At 37.0% G+C, this 21,000-nt stretch overlaps 1 protein-coding gene across 2 annotated transcripts; it reads left to right on the top strand.

The window, feature by feature from the left end:
* Window positions 1-303: 303 nt before the first annotated feature.
* LOC121811593 lies at window positions 304-3,168 on the top strand. Of its 2 annotated transcripts, none has more exons than XM_042212460.1 (5): window positions 304-595; window positions 724-927; window positions 1,237-1,330; window positions 2,524-2,734; window positions 2,794-3,168. In XM_042212460.1, the coding sequence occupies exons 2-5, from the start codon at window positions 727-729 to the stop codon at window positions 2,882-2,884; spliced, it is 597 nt and encodes a 198-aa protein (XP_042068394.1). In that variant the 5' UTR covers window positions 304-595; window positions 724-726; the 3' UTR covers window positions 2,885-3,168. The 2 variants fall into 2 exon arrangements, with proteins under 2 accessions (XP_042068394.1, XP_042068393.1); XM_042212459.1 differs by having other exon boundaries at window positions 1,231-1,330.
* The last annotated feature ends 17,832 nt before the right edge of the window (window positions 3,169-21,000 follow it).

Here is a 21,000-nt window from a genome sequence, read left to right as displayed (position 1 = left end):
ATATATATATATATATATATGCCCATACTTCCAAAAATATTACTTTCCTAAAATTTCGTATTTACTCGACACGATTCATTCTCTAAAATTAAAGATTAGTTTGGCATATGGGAAAAGTAATTAAAAAATGAGTGCCAACTTAACAATAGAATTCCAATCCGGTAACATGATATCTACACCGTCTGCGCGTGTGTATGACTAAACTGCCCTCGCCTTTAAAACGGAAAAATAGCTTAAATTGTTCACTCTTAAAGCCTAACCTTTTCTCCCTTCTTAAATTAATCACCCCCATTTCTTCTCTGCTTCTTCTGCAATCACCTCTGCATTATTACATACGACTATAGCAAATAACAAAACAACCAACACTGTTACATTCTTGAATACGAATCAACAAAAGCTGCTCAGGCGTGAACATGTTAAACTGCTCTGTTTCTTTCTTATTTTCAGTAAACAATTAATACTGTTTTTGTTTTTCACCATTCACGAGGTGTCTCTGTTTTTTGATGTGGAAATCATTTCCTGATTAGTACGCAACGTCCTTTGATTAAGTTTTCCAAATCGGTGGCCATAGAAATTGACTGAAATTCCAAAGCTGGTAAACGGTTTTTCTTATACTAATACAATTATATATTCATTATTTACAGTCTCATTCAACTTGCGAGTTCCGCCAAATTTCATTTCATTCTGTTTGTGTGACAAATTTTATTCAATTGTTTGTATCAGGATATGGACTCTGATCTTCTTGTTACAAACTGCCTCACCGGAGAATTCGGGGAGAATCAGATAATATCCGTCGTTGATCACGTGAATGGCCTGCACCACTCCACCACTAAATCTGATAGCTTCGTGGTCGATATGGAAAGGTTCTCTCATCTCATAGAAAAAGAAAAAGAAAAAGTTACCAATTCTGCTCATTCAAGAATCACTGTAAGTTCTTTCTGCCACTTTATTAAACAAAGTTCCAACCTTTTTTATATTTTTTGTCTCATCTCATCGCGATTTTTCAGGGAAAAAAAACAAATTAAACTCAAAAAAATTCAGTTTGGATAAGAGGTTTATTCCAAAAAGTCATGCTTTATTATACTCAGAATCGTCGTGTTTTCTCACCCGAAAGTAGCCCCTTTCAGCCCCAAGTTGTTGCCTTTTCCCTAAACTCTCATTTTCCACATTTTGCAAGCAATTTGTAATTTAATAATCAAATTAATTTTTTCTAATATTATCGTGCAAAAGTTGCAGAGAAACCTTTCAAGGAAAGGATCGATGAAACCCGCAGAAAGGAAAGTGAGTAGCAACGAGAGAGATGCTAGTATGATTGCAACTTCACCAAGAGGTACTTAATTTTAATCATTAATATTTTTTCCCTTTTCCGTCTACTTTCTTTACTTCGCCAACAAGATATTTTAGTTGAGAATGAGATATTTGGAGTGCCAAACACAAGCAAAATTAGGCCACAATTTAGAGTCAACTACCGGTGTATACAATACACATGGTAGAAGGATGATTACTTGGGGCAGCATAACATAGATACTAATCACAAATTAATTAATGCTTAACTAAACCGTGATCGTGCTAGATTATGGGCCACTTATATGTCATAAACTTACTGAATCAATTAGGTCTTTAACAATCTGGGAAAATAGCTGTATCGTTGCTGTCGCGATCGCGGTCTGGTTTGTCTCTGAGCAATGAGCTTTTAGTACTTAATTAATTTTATTTAAGTACTAGAATCAGTCCTCCGCTACACCTACAGCAGGGCTAGTATTAAATCTATTTGCTTCATATCTTATTTTAATACTATATGAAATGCAGAAATTCACTCCATTTAATATTCTACTACTACGATAAAGGAGTTACATCACTAGAAGTCTTCTGCTCCAGCTGTAAACAAAATGGAACATATTTTACATCGCCGTGATCTCCGCAACTGATTTGAGCTCATAAGAAAAAGTGAATCCAGCGATATTATATACGAGTAAATGATAATACTACCTCCGTCCTTTAAAAATTGAAACTTTTGAAACCGCACAGATTTTAATGCATAATGAAAAAATAGAAAAAAAGAGTAAATATATCTTTAAATGGCAAACAGTCTGAAATTGCAAAACATGTTAGATTTTGGCGGACACATTTTTTCAAACTTTCCACAATACACATTAATTCCACTATGCTAGAGGCGCCGCCACCGAGAGCGGTGTTACACCTCCAAGGAAAGTGGGACGGTAACTAGGCCGTCAACATATTTTGGTTCCGTTTCTAGTTCAAAATCAACGATTTTTAGCCAGTGTGACTGTTTTTTTATAAGTTCATTTTTCATATATTTTCTAGAAACGAAACGAACGGATAAAGCAGTCCTGATTTGGGTGGTGAAGGCGGTTGGTTATAGGCTGAAGCGGCAGTCTTGGTTTAAGCATGCATGCATATCCATACATGATGGGGCGTCGCATGCCTTGAGGGTGTGGCCATATTAGTAGCGGCTGTTTTTTTAGACATATTCTATAATCTTGGTTGGTTATAAAACTGCAGCTACTTTCACGCTTGAAAAGCAAGCGCTAGTGGTGGCTGGGCCCCAGGACCACTCCCTTGCTACGCCCCAGCTCCATCATCAGATCTCCATCACCAACGGATGCATAACCACCGCCTCTGCTCAAACTAAAGCAGGCCCTACCAAGAGATTCGGCTTCCGCCGTTCATCCACCATTGATCCTACAAGAATACTTTTCTTCTTTGCAACCATGTAAGTTCGTTTTTTCTCTTAATCTTTTAGTTTTTATTGATCTCTAAATTGTGTTGCAGATCATGCATGGGAACCATTCTACTCATCTATTTCACCTTATCAATGGGCAAACTCAACGGCGATGGCAACAACGACAACCCTCTTAATTAAATAACCTTTTACTATGTGGGTTGTGATGCAAAACAAAAAAGAAGAAAGAAAGAATTAAAACTTTTGGCAGAAAGGGACGACCTAGGATCAAAATCAGAGGATTTCATCACCTTTTTGTGAGAGTTACCAACCAAATATATATTAAGTGTGGGCAACAACAGAGAGCACTGAGACAGGGATGGAGGAATGCATAGAAAAACATATGATGTATTGATGTGTATACCCTTTTTAATGTTAGTTTTAGCATATTTTGGAACAAATGTAGTGGAGCGGCACAAAAATAAATTGCCTTCTTTGTAACTTTTTTCCCTTTCTTCTCATCTCTCCACCTCTTTCGTTGGTGCGATTTTATGTTGACATAGAAACACAACCAGTGGAGTGTTAGACACAACACTTTATGCAAGTACAATATAATCACAATAGCTGTTCCTGGTAATCATATTTTTGCACACATATATACCCATTGTTCTTTCAAACTCCTCTCTGTTTTTTATTGTTTGTACGAAAAAAATCTAAAACATAAAAGGTTTACACCAAAAATAACATTAGACAAAGAGTGATGCACAAATCAGGTTACTGGTATGAGTATCGGGCACCAATGCTAAGTAAGAATAAAGCAAGAGAAAGTAAAGTAAGTGAGAAGAAATGTGTTACTCTTACAAAAAATGGGAAATAACTCTACAGGGAACGTACTAAAATGACAAAATGACTTCAATATTATGGAACGGAAGGAGTAATATCTAAACCAATTGCAACCTATTGTCTAAATAATTGCAATTTACAGGGATAAACACAACATAGGCCAAGTTGCCGCTCCAGCGAGGGCTTGGCAGGTGCTGGACCCTGTACCCTGCCATAACCGCCACGTCGCTCTGGGTCTGTATGAGAAAGAAAGAAACTCAGTGATGAAGAAGGCATTGGGACATGGGTCATGGGCCACTACTGATGTGTTTTTTTTATTTATTGGCCTATTAATGGTTTGGTTGCTTGCAAAATATCAGCCCAATTATTAGGATAGACTCAAGCTCATATTCCACAAAAATATGAAAGCCCAATTATTAGGAGATTCAAGCTCAAGTTTATAAAATCAATTTGGAAATGTTGAATGAATATTAATATAGGCGAATATGAATTAGTTGAAATAATTTTTGTTGAGGAATATAGAAGTATTTGATAATGTAATGAGGTATGCGCTAGTTAAATTTATGTTTGATGTTAAAAGATATAATTAAATTGGATGAAATGCTTAGATGATATGGACTCCATATACTCCATGTTTACATCATACATCTTAATATATATTTCGAGTCCGATTATTAATCAACTAAGAATATATGTTGATTGTGAGAAAAAAAATTTCAAAAAATAATAATGATAGTATATCCGTTCCAATAGGATTCCATATTTGACTTGCCATAAATTTTAAAAAATATAAAAAAAAAATAGTTGAAAAAGTTAATAGGGTAATGGTCCCACTTTTATGTACTCTTAGTTTTATAATGAAATGTGAGTAAAATGAAATGAGTTTGTGGAATATGGGGTTAACTTACTATTTATTCTTATGGAACAAACTAAAATGATAAAAGTAGATTCTTATTATGGGATGGAGAAAGTATATTTTTTTTAATAGTTACTACTCTATGCGTCACTCATAATGATATAATTGAATTCTGTTATTTGCATAGTGGTTGAATTTTGTTGCTATACACGGAACAAAGTTTCAGAATGTTGCTATACACCGACGACTATTCGGAAAAATATTTGTTACAAATATTAGTTGTATTATTATGTCAAACCTTGATATTAATATAGAAATAAATGAATCAAAGAATATAAAGCAAAAGAAATAATACTATCAATTAATTATGTTGAGAGGGGAGGCAGAGGGAGAAAATACTACTTCCTCCGTCCCGGCTAAGATAATATATTTCTTAGTCGGCACGAGATTTTAGAAGTTGTTAGTTAATATGGTTAATTGAAGAGAAGAAAAAAAGGTGTAAGTATTAAATGGATAGAGAAAAATAATTGAATATTTAATTGGAAATAGAAAAAAAATTGTTGGATGTATTAATTGAAGAGAAAAAGTTATTAAAAATAGAAATGTGTCATTTGAGTATTGAAAAACTAAAACTGAAAAAGTGTCAATTTTAGTTGGAATGGAGAGAGTAATTTCTTTCAACTATATTACATTAATGTTTAGAGCAACCCGCAACGCGTGCCGCCGGCGTTCCGCGTGCCGTTCCGCCGGAACGGTTTCGCCGCGGAACGCGTTGCGGCGCTGCATTCCGCTCCCGTCCCGTTCCCATTCCGTGCCGGGTGCCGACGGCACGTAACGCGGCACGGAACAAGCCGCCACGCGCCTGGGCGACGTGGCCGATCCCCGTGCGTGCGTGCTTCCCACTCGCCGGCCCGCGAGTGGGACACGTCAGCAATGACGCAATAATTATTTTTTTTTTATAAACATCGAATTTTTTAAAAAAAAAACTTTTTAAACGGTAACATTACCGTTTTTTTAACTTTTTCTTAATTTTTTTAATTTTTATTTTTATTTTCTTATTCTATAAATACACCTAATTCATTCATTTTATACACAACTACACATCTATTCTTCCTACATCAACATGAATTTCTCTCCAATTTTCATATTCTATCTCTTCAAAAATGTCCGGCGACGGCAATTACGGTGGTGGCGGCGCCGGAGGGTGGGATCTCAACGCGTTCGGCGATTGGGAGACCATGTACAACACACTTGGTGGTTCTGGGTCATCGACGCCGGGCACGCAGGGGTCGGCGACGCCGGGTGGGTACCAACCACCCACTTTCGATGTGGATGCCTACGCTCGAGGCTCCGGCTCGCAGCTTTCCCAGGGTTTGTCCCAGATTCGGGAGGATATCCCCGTTGAACCCACTCAGGGAGGAGGCCGAGGCGGTGGAAGCTACAGGGCTGCGTCTGAGGCACCCGAGGAGGATGAGGAGGAGGAGCCGGAGGATCTGGGCCGGCATCCCTACACCAACGAAGAAACAAAGGCGGTGTACACCGCCTGGCTCACCGTCTCATATGATCCCATCGTCGGCAACCAACAAGCCGCCAAGTGCTTCTGGGAAAAGGTCCGTGATGTCTACCACGAGACTAAGCCGAAAGGGGCCCGGAAGCGCAAATATACAATGCTTCGTGCTCACTTTGGCCGAGTCGATTTACAGGTCAAAAATTCTGCGGGATCTACTCCACCGAAGCGGCGCACTACCAAAGCGGAGCTTCGGGCGCCGACATACTGAGGGCGGCTTTGCGCGCCTTCCACTAGGACACCGGTGTACAGTTCAAATATGTTGATATTTGGCAGCTCGTCAAGGACGAGGAAAGGTGGGCCGGTGGTGTCCGCTCCAGCTCGGGATCAACCTCAAAGCGGACGAAGCACACGACGAGCGGCCAGTACTCGTCTGGTGACGCCGATGCGCCCAGTGATCGTGACCCGCAGGAGGTTGGGGTTACGGCCGCCGAGTACGAGGGATCTAGCCGTGGGCGCCGTCGTCCGCAAGGGACGAAGGCGGCGAAAGCGGCTAGAGCGAGGAAGGGCCGAGGAAAATCAAGCCAGTCGGCCTCGGGATCGGGCTCACAAGGAGGCTCGAACACACTTATGGTGGCGTACATAACCGCCACAATGGCGGACACTTCCCGCTTCTCGTACGCCCAATACACGGCCTGGTGGAACGGAATTGTGCATATGGCAGGACTACTTGGTCTTCCCCCTCCCCCTAAACCTCGACCGCCTCCGGAGGATGATTCGCCGGCGGAGTAGTTTTTTTATTTTCCCACGTTTAATTGTGTGTTTTTTATTGTGTGTTTTTTATTTTTTTAGGATTTGAATTGTGTGTTTTTTTTTAATTTTTTTAAGTTTAAGTTGTAATTTTTTTTAATATTGTGTGTTTTTTAATAAAGTATGTTTGTTTTTTAATAAGTATGTTTGTTTTTTAATAAAGTGTGTTTATTTAATTTAATTTAGTTGGAAATAAAAATAAAAATTGAAATAGAATGAATAGTAATTTAAGGAACGGTTAAGGAACGGTTAAGGAACGGAGGGTTGCAGGTTCCGTTCCTTAGTTAAGGAATGGAGTAAAAAAGTACAGTGGGGCCCTCAAATAGTGGTTTAAGGAACGGTATAGGAACGGTATAGGAACAGCGTTGTGGATGGCCTTAGAGATGTATTAAGAATATTTTTAAAGAATAGAGAACGAGTATTATAATAGTAAAATTTAAGGGCTTTGGTCTAATTTTAATTTCTCACTCTAATTTAGTCAATTTTCATTTCATACGTTTACCATTCGCACACACTAATTTCTTACTTATAATAGTCATTCAAATTGCAAAATTTTATCAAATTCCACTTAATTTCATGAAGTTTCAAAAACAATATTATTTTAAATTTAAGACGGTTCAATTTTTTCTCAAGGTGAGTATACAAAACGACCAGGTGGCTAAGCGGTGCCAACCAATTCAGACGGGTGGACCTTGTAGGAATATTTATTCCTATATATGACCTATGTAGAGATTGGTTTAATACTCCCTCCGTCCCGAGCTACTCGCTCATTTCCTTTTCGGCACGGAGATTAAGGAATGAGTGTATAGGAAAGTCAAAAATGACGGCTACAGGTGAAAATTTTTACTAAAAATGGAAAGAGTGCAAGTAACTTGGGACGCCCAAAAAGTAAATACGTGCGAGTAGTGCGGGACGGAGGGAGTATTAAAGATCAAGTTCAAATGTATCAATTGGATTCTAACATGAAAGACGATACCGTGATGGATCGGTCTCGATTAAAGAGTTAGAATCGGGCGTATTGATAGCCCTCTTCTCTTGCCTTGAATAGATGATACATTATGTGTATATAAGTATGTAAATAAGATGGAAAAGCTGTAGGAAATATGTGGATAAGTCTGATGCATTTATGAAAAGATGTGAACGAACGGACACGACCCTTCGGAATGGTTGTGTGTTTGCCTATAAATACATTCAGAATTTACAGCTTTTAATACACAACAATTCTCTACATATTCTATATACAAGAATAAAGAAAAGTCATATACATATAAGATTCTTCTCCATCAAAAGAATCGAGTAAAGGAAGGCCAAGAGACGATAACATCAACCGCAGCTTATAGGGGAAACATCAAACCGTGGAATACTACCCTACATCAAATTTAAGCTATGGATGGAGGTTGGTAAATCATCTCTTATGTGTTGTATGTGTTATGGTTGAATTACTACGAATCTAGGATATGATCCCGGTATAGAGATCAATAAAGAATGGCTAACAGTTGGTATCAGAGCCAACCTAGATTTGTTTAAATCACCATATTGAATGTTCAAAATCAAAATATGAAAGTATATGTTTCATTTTGTGTTGTTTGGTTCCGCTGCGCATTGGGTGATTGTTTCATGAAAGGTTGAAACATGAAAATCGAAGGGAGAAAACAGAGGACAGACGATTCGCCCGGTCGGGCATCATTTCGCCCGGTCGGGCGTTTCGAATGGGCGTGTCGTTTGAAACAACGCCCGGTCGGGCGTTTATGAGGTACGAAAATGCCCGACCGGGCGAACTTTCTGGAAGGTCGATATCAACGCCCGGTCGGGCATTTTGAAGGTGTAAAATCACCCGACCGGGCAAACTCTCGGAACTCACCAATGCCAAAACGCCCGGTCGGGCGTTGTAAAGGTATAAAATCGCCCGACCGGGCAAACTCTCTGGACAAATTCGTGCATGTCAAATTTTAATCCTTTTAAGTTGAATGTTAATGTTATGTGACATGTTAATCACCAAAGTGGTCTTGTTATATGACATTATGATTATAGAAATGATGTAAAGTTGTTTAAATTATTGATCATGATTAAAGGATGCTAAATGACAAGAAAGTTGATTGATCAATAACTTTATTAGCTATATACTTGGAGATCACCCAAAGGTGGATCATTGTATGTATGTTAATAAAACGAAAAGGATTAATCTTGTCTACAGTATCACATGTAGTATGTATACCCAAAGGCAACATGCTTATTTGATATGTGTATGATATGATTGATCATTAAAGTATATTATAGCATCAAAAATAAAAGTATATGTGTTTAAGTATTGCCCAAAGGTTGCTTGAATACATGTTATTACAGTTATCTGAATCGGTGTTTAAAGTTCAAAGCTCTAATTGTAAGCATGTATAAATGTTGCAGCTTCATCTAATATATATGCATCTGCAAACTCTGTCGTAAAGTTCAATGGGCAGAACTATGGTGAATGGTCAGAACAGATCCGGTTTTCACTGGGTGTTATGTCACTTGATCATGCCATACTTACGGAAGATGAGCCTACAGCCATTACAGCAGAGAGCTCTGAAACGGACAAGTCTCGTTATGAGACTTGGGAGCGATCTAACAGGCTAAGTCTCAATCTTATGAGGATGACGATGGCAGAAAGTTTCAAGCCATCTATGCCTAAGACAGAGAGTGCAAGGGAATTTATTGAAAAGATAAAGGAGTGTTCACAGTCGGAATTGGCCGACAAGTCAATTGTGGGAAGCCTAATGAGTGAGCTCACTACAAGAAAGTTTGACTGGTCTAAACCGATTCACGATCATGTAACGCACATGTCAAACTTGGCAGCAAGGCTCACGACCTTGGGAATGGAGGTTCATGAACAGTTCTTGGTTCAATTCATCATAAACTCTCTTCCTATTGAATTTGGTCAGTTCCAGGTGAATTATAACACCATAAAAGATAAATGGGACCTTAAAGAACTAAAGGCCATGTTAGTTCAAGAGGAAGGGAGACTAAAGAAGATGGGTGACCAAGTTGTGAACCTAATGGGTCATGGAGGAGCAAGCACCAGTAAGGGAAAGGCAAGTAAAAAGGACAAGCGTAAAGATTCTTCTTTTCCTAAAGGCCCCGAAAAGAAGATCCAAAAGGAAAGGAAGTGTTTCTTCTGTAGAGAACCGGGACACTTCAAGAAGGATTGTCCAAAAAGGAAGGCATGGTTCGATAAGAAAGGTAAACATGATAGTTTCGTTTGCTTTGAATCAAATCTTATTGAAGTGCCTAATAATACTTGGTGGTTAGATTCTGGTGCTACTACTCATGTGTCTCACATTGAACAGGGATTCAGTACGATCCAACCTATAAAAGGAAATGAACAATACTTGTTCATGGGGAACAGGATGAAAGCACAAATTAAAGGCGTCGGGACCTATAGACTGATCTTGGACACGGGATGTCATATAGATCTTAAGGAATGTCTCTATGTACCAGATTGTGCTAGAAATCTTGTGTCTGTTAGTAGGTTGGATAGATTAGGATTTAAAATCAAATTTGTAAATAGTGTATTTACATTGTACAGAAATGATTACTTCTATGGAAGTGGTACATTGTTTGATTCACTCTACAGTTTCAATCTTGATGCAAAGTTTTCTGAATCATTGTTTAATGTTGAAAGTAGAGGCACAAAACGTAGTGTGTCAAGTGAAAATTCGGCTTTCTTGTGGCATCAAAGACTAGGTCACATATCCAAGGAAAGGATGATGAGGTTGGTAAAGAATGATATTCTTCCTCAATTGGATTTTAGTGATCTAAATGTGTGTATAGATTGCATAAAGGGGAAGCAAACTAAACATATAATAAAGAAACAAGCCACAAGAAGTTCTCAACTTCTTGAATTAATTCATACTGATATTTGTGGTCCGTTTGATGCACCTTCGTGGGATGGTAGAAATTATTTTATCACTTTTATTGATGATTTCTCACGGTATGGTTACATATATCTATTGCGAGAAAAGGCTGAATCCGTGAATGTCTTAAAGATATTCATAGATGAAGTGGAAAGGCAATTAGATAGAAAAGTTAAAGTGGTGAGATCAGATAGAGGTGGTGAATTCTACGGAAAATTTAATGAATCTGGACAATGTCCGGGTCCATTTGCAAAGTACCCTCGAAAGCAAGGGCATTTGTGCACAATATACAATGCCCGGTACTCCGCAACAGAATGGTGTAGCGGAAAGGCGGAATCGTACTCTTTTGGATATGGTTAGATGCATGTTAAGTGGGTGTAATTTACCTCTTTCGTTGTGGATTTATGCATTAAGACTGCAACGTATATGCTTAATCGGGTTCCTAGTAAGGCAGTTCCAAAGACACCTTTCGAACTGTGGACGGGAAGGAAACCGAGTTTAATGCATTTACGTATTTGGGGTTGCCCCGCAGAAGTAAAGTTATATAATCCGCATGAAAAGAAGCTGGATTTAAAGACGGTCAGTGGATATTTCATTGGCTATCCAGATAAGTCGAAAGGATATACATTCTATTGTCCTAACCATAGTACGAGGATAGTTGAGACGGGTAATGCTAGGTTCATTGAAATTAGTGGGAGTGATGAACCTCGTAAAGTGAACTTTAATGAAGTTCAAGAAAAGGTTGTTCATCCACCTTTTGTTGCACCTAAGATTGTTGTTCCTATTGAACAACATGAAGTGCATAACCCACCTATTGAGATTGAAGATGAACCAGTCATAATTCAAGAACGGAATGATGAACCAATAGAACCTTTAAGACGATCAGTAAGGGAACGACGATCGGCCATATCGGATGACTATGTGGTATATTCCGTTGAAAGTGAATGTGACTTGAGCATTGATAAAGATCCTATCTCATTCCAACAAGCCATGGAAAGTGACAATTCTGAAAATTGGTTAAATGCAACAAAGGATGAGATGAAATCCATGAGAGATAACAATGTTTGGGACTTAGTAGAATTGCCTACGGGTTTTAAAGCCATTGGTTGTAAATGGATTTTTAAAACAAAACGTGATTCGAAAGGTAACATTGAAAGGTACAAGGCTCGCCTTGTTGCCAAAGGATTCACTCAAAAGGATGGCATTGACTACAAGAAACCTTCTCTCCAGTTTCAAAGAAGGATTCTTTAAGAGTTGTATTGGCTTTGGTGGCTCATTATGACTTGGAGCTTCACCAAATGGATGTAAAGACGGCCTTTCTTAATGGAGTACTAGAAGAAGAGGTATACATGAAACAACCCGAAGGATTCATGATAGAAGGGCAAGAAGACTTAGTATGTAAGTTGAGAAAGTCAATATATGGACTCAAACAAGCTTCCAGACAATGGTATATAAAGTTTAATGATATCATTGTTTCATATGGCTTTGTAGAGATCATCGTTGATAGATGTATCTACATTAAAATCAGTGGGAGCAAGTTTATCATATTAGTCCTATATGTTGATGATATTTTACTAGCCGCAAATGACATGGGTTTACTACATGATGTCAAGAAGTATCTCTCTTTAAACTTCGAAATGAAGGATATGGGTGAGGCGTCTTATGTGATCGGAATAGAGATATTCCGAGATAGATCACAAGGATTGTTAAGCTTGTCTCAGAAAGGCTATATCAATAAAGTTTTAGAGAGATATAGAATGGATAAATGCTCCGCAGGAATTGCTCCAATTCAGAAGGGAGATAAATTTAGCTTAATGCAATGTCCGAAAAATGAATTGGAGCGTAAGGAAATGGAAAAGATTCCCTATGCATCAGTGGTTGGGAGTTTGAACTATGTTCAAACATGTACACGACCAGATATCACCTTCGCGGTTGGTATGTTGGGTCGTTATCAAAGTAATCCCGGTATGGACCACTGGAAGGCTGCAAAGAAGGTTCTCAGGTACTTGCAAGGCACCAAAGAACACATGCTTACCTATAGGAGATCCAATCATCTAGAGGTGGTTGGATATTCAGATTCAGATTATGCCGGATGCGTTGATACCAGAAAATCGACGTTTGGATACTTGTTCCTTTTAGCCGAAGGAGCAATATCATGGAAAAGTGGAAAGCAGTCTGTCATTGCTACTTCTACTATGGAGGCAGAGTTTGTGGCGTGCTTTGAAGCCACAGTTCACGGATTGTGGCTGCGGAACTTTGTTTCGGGACTTGGAATTGTCGACACCATAGCCAAGCCACTGAAAATTTATTGTGATAATTCCGCAGCTGTCTTCTTCTCAAAGAACGATAAGTACTCGAAGGGTGCTAAGCACATGGAGTTGAAATACTTATCGGTTAAAGAAGAAGTGCAGAAACAAAGAGTGTATTTTGAGCACATAAGAACGGATATGATGGTAGCGGATCCGTTAACTAAAGGACTACCACCCAGTATGTTTATTGGCCATGTAGAGCGTATGGGTATTATAGATAAAGCCTTGCTATTTTAGTTGTGGACTCATGTATTGTGTAAACACTCTTGTGAATTCAATAAAAGTTGTGTTTCTGCTTGTTTATATGTTATCATTAAAGTTGTATACAGTATGGTTGTTTAGATAACATATATTGTATTGAGAATTAGAGTACATCTCAATGAAAGGTTTGTTCATATAAAGTTAGAATTGATTTGTGATACATGGAAGGAATCATGTCGACTAAATGAGTGTGTGACCGCCATGATCCAATTGAATCTAACTTCATAGGTATTTAAAGGATATATGAACTTGGTTGTAAAGTGCGCAAAAAGGTTATTAAACCATTGAAAGCTTCAAAGGTCAAGTGGGAGAATGTAGGAATATTTATTCCTATATATGACCTATGTAGAGATTGGTTTAATATTAAAGATCAAGTTTAAATGTATCAATTGGATTCTAACATGAAAGACGATACCGTGATGGATCGGTCTCGATAAAAGAGTTAGAATCGGGCGTATTGATAGCCCTCTTCTCTTGCCTTGAATAGATGATACATTATGTGTATATAAGTATGTAAATAAGATGGAAAAGCTGTAGGAAATATGTGGATAAGTCTGATGCATTTATGAAAAGATGTGAACGAACGGACACGACCCTTCGGAATGGTTGTGTGTTTGCCTATAAATACATTCAGAATTTACAGCTTTTAATTCACAACAATTCTCTACATATTCTATATACAAGAATAAAGAAAAGTCATATACATATAAGATTCTTCTCCATCAAAAGAATCGAGTAAAGGAAGGCCAAGAGACGATAACATCAACCGCAGCTTATAGGGGAAACATCAAAACCGTGGAATACTACCCTACATCAAATTTAAGCTATGGATGGAGGTTGGTAAATCATCTCTTATGTGTTGTATGTGTTATGGTTGAATTACTACGAATCTAGGATATGATCCCGGTATAGAGATCAATAAAGAATGGCTAACAGACCTCTCCGATCAGATAAGACTCTCTTGAATTGATAAAATTAACAAATTGGTAGGTATTTAATCAAAAAACATATAATTCAAATTTTTAAGCTCGACAGTTTGCAAAACAATACTTACAAACTATCAATTTTCACAGGCATGATTTTGCATTATTCTTTTCCTCTTCATGAATTTATCATCATCTATGCTTAGAATCTTCACATTTACACACTGCACCTTCCTTTTATGTTTATGGCCATCAAATTTATTGTACATATAGGAAATTGGACATTCAATTAATTCAAACACGTTTCCACAATGCATCTTCTTTTTCAGTTTGTGGCCGTCAAAGTGTTCCATCCATCCACGAAAAATAGACGACATTTATCATTTTTTGTTGTTCACGAAAAATAGACCAAGTTTGAAAAAGGACCCCACATTTGTTACCTAACACAATTAAACACTACTAATAATATGAACTCAACATTCCACTAGCACTACTTCTCTCTTACTTTTTTCCTTTCTCTTCTACTTTACCAATTCCATATTAAAACCCGTGTAATTCACAATATGGTCTATTTTTTGTGAACGGAGTATTATATTTATATCATTGAACATTAGAGCACCCGCAACGCGGGCCGCCGGCGTTCCGCGGGCCGTTCCGCCGGAACGACTTCGCAGCGGAACGCGTTGCGGTGCATGGTGTCGTCGAGGAGCCGTTCCCAAGCCGTGCCGGGTGCCGACGGCACGACCAGCGGCACGGTCCGTGCCGCCACGCGCTTCGGCGACGTGGCTCTCCCAGCGTCGTGCGTGACTCCCACTCGCCGGCCCGCGAGTGGGTGACGTCACGTGCTGATGCAATAATTATTTTTAAAAAAAAATCAATTTAATAAAAAAAAAATTAAGGGTAATATTACCGTTTTTTATACCGTTTTTTAATTTTTTTTAATTTTTTTTTTAATTTTCTTATTCTATAAATACTCCTAATTCATCCACATTTCACACACAACTACACATCTATTCTTCCTAAATCAATTGTGTGTTTTTTATTTTTTTAGGATTTTAATTGTGTGTTTTTTTTTTTTTAAGTTTAAGTTGTAATTTTTTTTAATGTTGTGTGTTTTTAATAAAGTGTGTTTTTTAATTGAATTGAGTTGGAAATAAAAAAAATGAAATTGAATGAATAGTAATTTAAGGAACGGTTAAGGAACGGTAAGGAACGGAGGGTTGCAGGTTCCGTTCCTTAGTTAAGGAATAGAGTAAAAAAAGTACAGTGGGGCCCGCAAATAGTAGTTTAAGGAACGGTTTAGGAACGGTATAGGAACAGCGTTGTGGATGGCCTTACTCTCTCTTTCTCGTAGGTTGAAGGAAACAACCACGTGTCAGTTTCTTTTTGCTTCACAAGGGGGAGACCGCCTCAATAAGACTAAAGTCGTGTAAAAATTTAATTATTATAGTATTTTTTATTATAACACGTAAGTATTGAACCGGTCTTTTGGGTGGAATCCAACTAATCCTGCTTGATCGTGTTTGCGGATTATGATCGAAAATCTCTCAGTGAGTAGCGTAGTTCGAAACTCGTGACCAAGATCACCACAACTCTACCAAGTACTGTTGGAAACATGTGGAAAATGTGGGAGACTTTTGATGTGGCCAAGACCTATGACCTTTCATCTTAGGTAACCCCAAATACATAAAGAGATAACTTGATTGCAAGGCCTTTCAAGTGCTTTCTCTAGCCTATAAATAGGTGGAGTTTTGGGAGATGAAAACACACCAACAAATCATTCTCTCTACTCTCTCTAGTCTCTACATTCTAGTGTGCATCTTAGGAGCATTGCATTGCTCGGTTCTCGCCTCCAATTCAAGTTCGTCGGAGCCTACGAGTTTGAGGTGCTTCAACTCGGTAGGAGGAAAGTTGTTTCATCTTTGGAGACGTTGCACCAATCCGTGAGCACTAGCCGGGACGTATCTCGTCTTGCGGAGAGAGGGATACCTCGACTCGACTTGAAGAAGACTATAGTTTGCATCTTGTTCTTTTTATTGTACTTACTTCGTTTTATTTACTTTCTAGTTAGGTTCTTTTGTAATAGCAAGAGTTTGCCCGTGTAAAAGGCTACAATATTCCAACAAGCGCAAGACGAGATATTGTACTCTTGCTAAAATCATGTCGATGCACTATGGAGTGGTTAATTCCTTGAGATCTATTATCTTGAGAATGGTGTTTATCGTTTGCCATCTGACAAGCAAGACCAATTTAGACTTGGTAGTAGTAATTGAGATGCATAGGTTATTGAATATACCAATGCACATATGGTTCAATATAATTGTGTACTTATTAATGGAAACAATACTGTGCAAATTATTTGAACGTGTTGTTATAAACAACAAAGATCACGAGGTGATCGCAATGGTCTCCGACGTGGACCATGGTAATAATCTAAATGAATGGTTTGTTGATACTGGTGCCACATGTCATGTGTGCTCCAAGAGAAGTATTTTTTTACTTACAAATCTGTTAGGATGTAGAAAAGTACGTATGGGAAACCAAGCCTCTTCTAAGGTGGTTGGTGTAGGTAATGTGTTCCTAAAATCAGGATCAGGAAAGGTTCTTACCCTTAAGGATGTGCTGCATGTCCCAGACATCCGAAATAATTTGGTGTCAGTCTCACTTCTAGTAAATCATGGATTTTCAGTAGAATTTGAGTGTGAAAAGGTTATATTAACCAAGTATGAAAAGTTCATAGGTGAAGGTCACCTAGTGAATGGGCTTTTTGAGATGAACGTTACGGTCATTCACCGTGGAAAAAGAATAAGCAATAAGGAAGATGACACATCCTTTTATTTGCTTGAAAGCTCTGATTTATGGCATAATAGACTGGGACATGTAAATCTAAATGCTATAAAAAGATTAGTGAATTTTGATTTACTAAAAGTTCACGAGTTTAACTCACAAAAGAAATGTGAAGTCTGTGTTGAAGCAAAAATGACCAAGCTACCGTTTCACTCGGTAGAACGGAGCACAAAAACCTCTAGAGTTAATCCATACAGACGTATGCGATTTAAAATTTATGCAAACTAGAGGTGGTAAAAAGTACTTCATCACATTTATAGATGATTGCACAAGGTATTGTTACCTTTACTTATTAAGAAGTAAAGATGAGACAATTGAAGCGTTTAAAGACTTCAAAAATGAAGCCGAAAATCAACTTAATTGTCGAATTAAGTGTGTTCGAAGTGATAGAGGTGATGAGTATGTATCCCCGTTTGCAGAATTATGTCATGCAAGTGGTATAACCCTGTATATGTGGGTTGTGATGCAAAACAAAAAAGAAGAAAGAAAGAATTAAAACTTTTGGCAGAAAGGGACGACCTAGGATCAAAATCAGAGGATTTCATCACCTTTTTTGTGAGAGTTACCAACCAAATATATATTAAGTGTGGGCAACAACAGAGAGCACTAAGACAGGGATGGAAGAATGCATAGAAAAACATATCCTTTTTTATGTGAGTTTAGCATATTTTGGAACAAATGCAGTGGAGTGGCACAAAAAAAATTGCCTTTTTTTTTAACTTTTCCACCTTTCTTCTCACCTCTCCACCTCTTTCGTTAGTGCGATTTTATGTCGATAGAGAAACACCACCAGTGGAGGGAGTGTTAGACACAACACTTTATGCAAGTAGTACAAAATAATCACAGTAGCTGTTCATTATACTTTTGCTCACAAATATCAAATGTTCTTTCAAACTCCCCTCTGATTTTATTTGTTTGTACGAAAAAATTTAAAACATAAAAGGTTTTCACTAAAAAAACACTAGACAAAGAGTGATGCACAAATTAGGTTGCTGGTATGAGTATCAGATTCCTAAAATCAAGAGAGACCTGACCTGACCTGACCTGCTTCACTACATGACAAGATTCCAAATTCACCAAAACATTGGATTAAAGGTGAGAATTCCAAGGGCCATTCGTCAAACGATCATATTAGTAACAAATAGAGAAATATAGACAAACTAGCAATTATTTTGGAGAACAATTAATCACTTTCCCCCTCATTCTCTTGGGTTAAGGTCTTAAGGAGGGTTGGATTGCCAGAGATGGCATATGGGGCGGTAAAATATAAGTGGAAAACTGGGGTTGACTAACAAACAATGTCATTTTTTAAGGTCATATATGGAAATTAAAAATCCTAGATTGGGTCAATTTTTAAGTTACCAAATGCATTTGCAACTTGCAAGGTCTTATAACAAGACTGACTAATAGGTTACTGGCATGGGCCATTACTGATGTGTTTTTTACTTATTGGGCTTGCCTATTAATGGTTTGGTTGCTTGCAAAATATCAGCCCAATTATTATGATAGACTCAAGCTCATATTCCACAAAACCCAATTATTAGGATAGACTCAAGCTCAAGCTCATGAAATCAATTTGGAAATGTTGAATGAATATGAATATAGGCAAATAATTGAATTAGATGAAATAATTATTGTTGAGGAATATAGAAGAAGTATTTGTTAATATAATGAGGTATGTGCTAGTTAAATTTTTGATGTTGAAAAGATATAATTAAATTAGATGAAATACTTAGAATCTTAGATGATATATGCTCCATGTTTGCAGCATACATCTTAATATTTCAATTTCGAGTCCGATTATTAATCAACTAAGAATTTATGTTGCTTATGAGAAAGAATTTTTCATAAAATAATAATGATATCATTTTTTGAAAATAATTATCCCCGTCTCCGATTAATTGTCACTCTTTGACCGGGCACGAGTTTTAAGAAATGTAAAGAAGAGTTGGTTGAAAAAAGTTAGTGGAATGTGCGACCCACTTTTTATATTGTTTTATATTAAAATGTGAGTGAAGTGAGTTAGTGGAATGTGAGACCTACTTATTATTTATGGTAAAAATGAAGCGTGACAATTATTCAGAGACGGACCGAAATGGAAAAGAGTGACAATTAATTGGGGACGGAGAGAGTACTACTCTATCCGTCCCTCATAATGCTATGATTGAATTCTGTTGATTTGCATAGTGGTTGAATTTTGTTGCTATACACGGAATAGAGATTCTTGATGAATATGTCAGAATGTTGGACAAAATCTGCTAACCGATGACTATTCGCAAAAATATTTGTTACAAATATTAGTTGTATTATTATGTCAAAGCTTGATATTAATATAGATATAAATGAATCAAAGAATATAAAGCAAAAGAAATAATAGTCAATTTTAATAGTCATTTCAATTGCAAAAATTTTATCAAATCCCAGTTAATTTCATGAAGTTTTTAAATCATAATACTACTATAAATTTAAGACGGTCCAATTTTTTCTCAATTGTTACATCAGTATACAAAACGACCACATGGCTAACGGGCGCCAACCAATCCACCTATCTAATCAGGTAGGACTTTCTGGAATAAATTTTGGCTGTTTTACAAAATGACCATGCATGATGCATGGTCTTACTCGATCAGATAGGGCTCTCTAGAATAAATTTTTGCTCATTGGTTCTTTGTCAAAAAGCCCTTTTTATATGTTATATGTATACATTCTGAATAAATTTATTAAATTAACCAATTGGTAGGTATTTAATTAAAAACATATCATTCAAATTAATAAGCTCGACAATTTGCAAACAATCCATTAATAAAACAATACTTACAAACCTACGAGGCTATCAATTTTCACATCATGATTTTGCATTATTTTTTCCTCTTCCTGGCTTTATCATCATCTGTTCTTAGAATCTACACATTTACACGCTGCACCCTCCTTTTAAGTTGGTGGCCTACATATAGAAAATTGGACATTCAATTAATTCAAACATGTTGACACACTGCATCTTCTTTTTGAGTTGTGGCCATCAAATTTATTGTAGTATATTTATATCATTGAACAATACTCTCTATTTCTCATTGGTTGAAGATAACAACCACGTGTCAGTTTCTTTTTGCTTCACAAGGGGAGATCGCCTCAATAAGACAAAAGTCGTGTTAAAATTTAGTAGTAGTACTTCGTTTAGTTGTATACTAAAACAACAATAACCATTAACGCTACATTCAATTTGGACTAATCTTTAATAGTAAAAATCCACAATGATATCTATTTTGGGTATTTTTATAACTTTTAAATTTTACAATCAAAATAATTTTGTTTATTTAAATGTCAACACCTCATTTGTTTATTAAGTACTTACTTTGTTTTATATATTTCGTCTCGCTGTTACTATAATTTCTCAAATCTTATAATTTCAATGAGACATGAATTGAACAAGATTAATTCAAATGATAAAAATTATTAGAAACCTTATATAGAACATCCTAAAATTTCAAAGCTTCTGAATAGTAGTTTGTTCTTTGTTAATTGTTTCATTTTTCATTTAAAGTTCCAAGATAACTAAGTCATTTTTATTTTTGATAAAAAGTGATACTCTTTCGTACTTTATCCTCTTTTCAATTTACTTTATTTCATCTTCTATGCTTCCATTTAACACACTAAAGAGTGGGTACAAATTAATTGTACTCAATTTTATTTTATTTTTACTACTATTATCATGCATTAGTACTTATGAATTCTAGGAATTTATGTATCCCTCTGCCAGTCCAAGCCCTTATTCTTTGATTGTTTTCATTTGTAGTTCCTTCTTTTTTTTGGGCATTTACCTAACCCATTCTTTTGTATGACAAAGAAAATACCTTAGCAAATAAAGAGTAATAAAGTAGGAAGATAATCAAGATACCAAGTGAGACACAGCTAGAGAGAGGGAAGGCTGCAGTCATAGCCACTCGTCTTTATCTTCGTGTGTTATGTTCACACCTCCAAATTCAAATGCTAAATCTGCCACAGTTAATCTAGCTTAGTCCTAAAAATGAATGGTCCTCAATGTTACTAGTTCCTTTTCCGAAAAAGAAAATG

This window comes from Salvia splendens, chromosome 7 (genome assembly GCF_004379255.2).
Source record: "Salvia splendens isolate huo1 chromosome 7, SspV2, whole genome shotgun sequence".
Taxonomy (NCBI): domain Eukaryota; kingdom Viridiplantae; phylum Streptophyta; class Magnoliopsida; order Lamiales; family Lamiaceae; genus Salvia; species Salvia splendens.
Note: the sequence above shows the minus strand (reverse complement) of the source record. Positions and strands in the feature narration are given on the sequence as shown.